This window comes from Otolemur garnettii, unplaced genomic scaffold (assembly GCF_000181295.1).
Source record: "Otolemur garnettii isolate 467f Iridium unplaced genomic scaffold, OtoGar3 scaffold00046, whole genome shotgun sequence".
Classification (NCBI taxonomy): Eukaryota; Metazoa; Chordata; class Mammalia; order Primates; family Galagidae; genus Otolemur; species Otolemur garnettii.
The window spans coordinates 11,082,404-11,087,883 of NW_003852441.1; the positions used below are offsets into that span (position 1 = coordinate 11,082,404).

Here is a 5,480-nt window from a genome sequence, read left to right on the forward strand (position 1 = left end):
TTGTGCAGCTGCGTAATGTCAGAGGCCCAGCACCTCAAAGAAATAATGAAATTGAAAGTTGAGTCTGCGTCCCAGTCAGCTCTAAGCCTCCCAAAGATGCAAAGGACCGTTATAGTCCCTTCCTCCACTCCCCCTCTTTCCAGCCCCAGTGTGCCATTCTGCTCCCCCAAAACACGCCTTTCATCCACATCCTAATTCAAGGATGCTGGCCGTTTTGTGCACTCTGCAAATCCTTCACCAAACTAAGCCAAGTTTCTGTGGGGAAAATCTGAGTCTTCCTCAAGGAAGGTTCAAGCCTGGGGCTCTCGGACAATCAAGGAGTCCGTAAAAATGTGTGAATGCCGGATAATCTGGGACCCCCAGCTATCTACATTCTGTTTCCTTGTTTCTCTGACCCAAAGCAGTGGGAAGCTAAAAGGATGAGAAAGAGGGGGTGGAGGGAAGAGTCCATCTCTTGGGCGTGGCGGTGACTGCGCCCTTGGGTGATCAACTGCTACGCGAAGGTTCACCCTGGGTAGTAGCACGGAGTAGAGGCAGCGCAGCTCCTGGCATGGGCATCCAGAGCAGAAGCGGGTGTCCCCGGACTAGGTGGGTTTCCGCCTTCTGGTCCCTGTGGGCACAATGGACAATGCTAGGTGGCCGCACACTGCTTGCTCTCAGGTGCAGACCGCTCGGGTGCGCGTGGAGTTAGCGTTGGGGTCAGCACAAAATCTGCACTACAGACCCAACTACTCATACTCGCGCTCGCTTGGAGGCCTGCAGCGGCGCGAGAATTTACTGCTCTCGCGAGATTTTTCGGGATCCAGGCGCCGCGTAGCCCTTGTTGTTCCCAAGGTAACTGGGCGGTGCCTGAACGAGCGGGAAGGAGGCGTTGGTCGAGATTTTGTCTGCTTCCCCGGAGGCTTCAAGAGTGGTGGTCTGTGAGCTTCCGGCCTCAGAGAGAGATAACGGCTTCCACTCTGGGCTGTGCCCTTGTTCCCGAGGGCCATGGGCCGGATATCCGGGCTTGTACCCTCTCGGTTCCTGACGCTTCTGGCGCATCTAGTGGTCGTCATCACCTTATTCTGGTCCCGGGTAAGACCCGCGGCTGCCCTCTTTCTACCCTGTTCACAACTCGGAGTGGTTCCAGCCCAGCCGTGCCCCTTCCTCAAGGTTCTTACCCACTTGAGTCCTCCATTCCCCACCGCTCCAAGTCCTGCTCTGCAGCCCGCCTTTTTCTCACTTCTCTTCTTTACTCTGCTCCCAGGAAAGCAACATCTTGGCCTGCCTGCCACTCAGGTTCACCCCCGAGGAGTATGAGAAGCAGGACATTCAGTGAGCTCTTGGGACAGGGTGGTCAGAACGAAGAGGTGGTGGGAGTGGAGGGGTCTGAGAAATCGAAAAGGCCTTACCCAGCCCCCTTCCTCTCTGCAGGTTGGTGGTAGCCCTCTCTATCACCCTGGGCCTCTTTGCAGTGGAGCTGGCCGGTTTCCTCTCAGGAGTCTCCATGTTCAACAGCACCCAGAGCCTCATCTGTATCCTTTCTGTTTGCCCACTAGTCCCACACGACTCCATTTCCATCACGACTCCCTGCAACCAGGTGAATAGGCCTTCCAGGCACAATAGTCATTTGCCTAGCCAGCAAAGAGTCTCTCCAGTTGAAAGATCTTAGGCATTGTGAGAGATTTAATACACTATTAAACCCTGCCAGGCACCAGGCACTGGAGATCCCAAAATGAGAGTAAAACACAGTTTTCTGTCTTGTGGAGGCAGACACACAGACATACATTTGTAATTCAATGTGATAAGCACTATGCTATAGGAGTGTGTAAAGATACAAAGCACTATAGGAACTCAGACGAGACAGAAAGTGAGACACATGGATCAGGGAAGGCTCTTGACTCTTGACTTGTGGACTAGGAGCACCAAGGCACTAGAGGGTAATTCCAGCAGAGTGTATCAAGTCACTGTCAGCATTCCTGTGTGGTCTGGTAGCCTACTTTTACCCCACCTGAAAGGTCCAAGTTCGCCTTTAGAAATGGGATGGGCTTAGCTAGAAGTCCTATCTAGGCAGGCTCAGCTCTGGCTTCTTCTCACCTGGCCTAAAACTAAGAAGGCAGGGCTGCTGACTCCAGCCTTTACAGCATGTTGAAGAATCAAGAGATGAACCTGACTGCTGATGCCAGCCCCATATCACCACTGTCCTTTTCTGGCTTATCACTACCTGTCCATCCAAAGAACTTTCCTTGACTCTGGTGCCCTCCCAAGCCATCGGGGCTCACTGTAGTGCATCTGTGGCCCTATCTTTCTTCATATTCGAGCGTTGGGAGTGCACCACGTACTGGTACATTTTTGCCTTCTGCAGGTGTGGTAGCACCCAATAATTGGGGATGAGGGAGGAAGGTTCCCCCTACCTCTGATGATTCCCCCACCTAGCCCTTTCCTGAATATGTGAAATACCAGATCTACTTATTCTGTAATCTTTCGAAGATTCACACCACACCCCCATTCCACTTCCCCTACACTTTGGGGTGGGGATTCTGGTTTGAAGAACTGTTTGTTTACATTGGAAGGGGCCCTGAACCCACTGTTTGCCTTCCTCAGCGCCCTCCCAACTGTCACTGAAATGGCATTATTCGTCGCTGTCTTTGGACTGAAAAAGAAACCTTTCTGATCACCTCATGGAGAACGGAAAACTAAAGGCTAGAGGAGCAAGGGCTACTTAACCATTCCCGGAAGAAGACTTCGGTCCCAGTCCCTCAAACTGCTAGGAAGTGGAGGATGTTAGCGATGGAAAAATTATCTACCAAGCCTTGGGATTATCAGCGTTTTATTTAGTATTTTGTAATAAAATATGTTTCTAGTAAGATCAAGACATATGCAATTTTCACGGGTCAATTAGTTTGGCCAAACTGCTGGAGAAAAAAAGGAAAGTTTTCCAGTCCTGCAGACCGTTAAGATAGTAGGTATCGCTTCTATTTTGATTATTACGGTAGATGTGATAGAGTGGGCGGAGACATGTAAATAAAGGCAACTCTGGGTAGAGTTTTCAGCTCGTAAGTGAGCGGAGCATTCTGGGAGGAATTGTTTATCCCTTTTTAGCAGCCGAGTGAAGAAAAAGATTATTTTGAAGATTTTAAAAAATGTACATCAATAGAATTAGAAGGCTCCTAAATTGTTGGGTTCCTCAGCGTAACGCGTTGTTCGCTCACCGTAGATTATAGTGGAATCTTTTTCACTGAGTATGGAGTGTCTTAAATATTGTTGCTATCATCAGGTGGGATAATCCTTACCTGTTTCTCCTTCTGGAGAACAGATTAGAAAATGATGATTTGGAGCTCGCATGAAACGTGATTATGCGTCTCTGCGTAGCCAGGACTTGCAACACCCTGGTTCGCTCCTGTCTGATTCTTCCTGACGATATGTATTTCGTAATTTGATAGTAATAGTTGTAAATAGTGTGTACGTTTTTAAGAGTTAAAGCTAAGGTGGCCTGTAGGGGATGTTTGTTGGGAGTTTAGATTGAGATAGCTTGTTATTTTGTATGTGAGAGTTTATTACTACTTGGTGTTCATGTTGTTTTCTTTCTTACGTTGTGGGTGGAAATCTGTTACTGACTTTGTATTCATCGATGGGTTTGTGGTGTTAAATTAACTTTTTCAAGTTTTAAGAGTTTTATTGACCAGGTTCGGCTACCATCTTTCTGGGCTCTTATCTAACCTGATAGAAATCTGTTCTCTTCCTGGGAGATATTTTTCACAGAGAAACAGTGTACAGACAGATGGTTTTTCTCTCCAGTGGTGAATCAGCTTTAACCAGGATGCGAAAGCAATATTCATTCGGTAGAAACTATAATTTTAAGTACTATTATAAACCGTTCTGTTTATCCCTTTCACTAAATTATTTGAGATATTAAGCACTTTATTACAAAATGGGTTTATGTGATAGATGATTTTACCCAAGTGTAGGCTAATGTAAGTGTTCTGAGCACGTTTAAGATAGGCCAGGCTAGGCTCGGCACCTGTGGCTCAAGCGGCTAAGGCGCCAGCCACGTACACCTAAGGTGGCGGTTCGAATCCCCAGCCCGGGCCCGCCAAACAACAATGATGGCTGCAACCAAAAAATGGCCAGGCGTTGTGGCGGGCGCCTGTAGTCCCAGCTACTTGGGAGGCTGAGGCAGGAGACTGCCTGAGCCCAGGAGTTGGAGGTTGCTATGAGCGTGATGCCATGGCACTCTACCCAGGGGGACAGCTTGAGGCTCCGTCTCAAAAAAAAAAAAAAAAAAGATAGGCCAGGCTAAACTGTGATGCTGTGGTGTTCAATAGGTTAGGTGAATGAAATGCTTTTCTCTTTTTCTGTTTATTTGGTTTTTTAAGACAAGGTCTTGTTCTGTCACCCAAACTGGAGGGCAGTGGATCCCTCACAGCTCGTTGCAACGTGGAACTATTGGGTTCAAGTAATCTTCCTTAACTTACCCACTATACCCGCTAATTTTTCTGGGATTTGTAGAGACAAGTCTCTGAGTATTACTCAGGCTGACCTTGAGTTCCTGTCCTCAAGCATTCTTCCCATCTCCGCCTTGCACCCCCACACCCCACCCCACCCCACCCCACCCCACCCCTGCCCCAACCCTAAGTGCTGGGATTACAGGCATCAGCCACTGTGCTGCTGTACTTCAAGTATTTTCAACTTCTTGTGGGTTTTTTTTTTCTTTTGAGACAAAGCCTCAAGCTGTAGCTCTGGATAGAGTGTCGTGGCATCACAGCTCGCAGCAACCTCCAACTCCTGGGCTCAAGCTATTCTCCTGCCTCCGCCTCCCAAGTATCTGGGACTACAGGCGACCACCACAACACCTGGCTATTTTTTGGTTGCAGCCATCATTGTTGTTTGGGGGGCCCAGGCTGGATTTGAACCTGCCAGCTCAGGTTTATGTGGCTGGCACCTTAACCGCTTAAGCCACAGGTGCCGAGCCAACTTCTTATGGGTTTATTGGAATGTAACCCCATCATAAATCAAGTATCTATATTTCTAAATCCCATAATTTAGTTATTTGCTATATTACATTTGTTATTTAAAAATTTGAACAAGCAGGGTGGCGCCTGTGGCTCAGTGAATAGGGTGCTGGCCCCATATAACAAGGGTGGCAGGTTCAAACCTGGTCCCTGCCAAACTGCAATAAAAAATAGCTGGGCATTGTGGCAGGTGCCTGTGGTCCCAGCTACTGGGGAGGCTGAGGCAAGAGAACCACCTAAGCCCAAGAGCTGGAGGTTGCTGTGAGCTGTGACGCCAAAGCACTCTACTAAGAGTGACAAAGTGAGACTCTGTTTCTTAAAAAAAAAAAATTTTTTTTTGAACAAGCAAAGGGTCATCTTTGTATCTTGGATTTTCTATAAAATGATCATTTGTGTCAATCAGATATGGTGTTGTAAATGTTCTGTTGTTAAACTAACCATATCACAGTGGCAAGAAGGGCCACCTGCTAATTTTTTTTTTTTTTTTTT

General features: G+C 47.8%; 1 protein-coding gene and 1 non-coding gene across 2 annotated transcripts; both read left to right on the top strand.

Moving 5' to 3' along the window:
- The first annotated feature begins 840 nt into the window (after positions 1 to 840).
- TMEM107 (transmembrane protein 107) lies at positions 841 to 3,015 on the top strand. The gene is made up of 5 exons (XM_012805990.2): positions 841 to 1,074; positions 1,247 to 1,314; positions 1,414 to 1,514; positions 2,248 to 2,323; positions 2,584 to 3,015. The coding sequence occupies exons 1-5, from the start codon at positions 988 to 990 to the stop codon at positions 2,651 to 2,653; spliced, it is 402 nt and encodes a 133-aa protein (XP_012661444.1). The 5' UTR covers positions 841 to 987; the 3' UTR covers positions 2,654 to 3,015.
- Positions 3,016 to 3,249: 234 nt separating this feature from the next.
- On the top strand, positions 3,250 to 3,388 carry LOC111725705. The gene has a single exon (XR_002773715.1). It is a non-coding gene; the product is annotated as a U8 small nucleolar RNA (small nucleolar RNA).
- Positions 3,389 to 5,480: the final 2,092 nt, after the last annotated feature.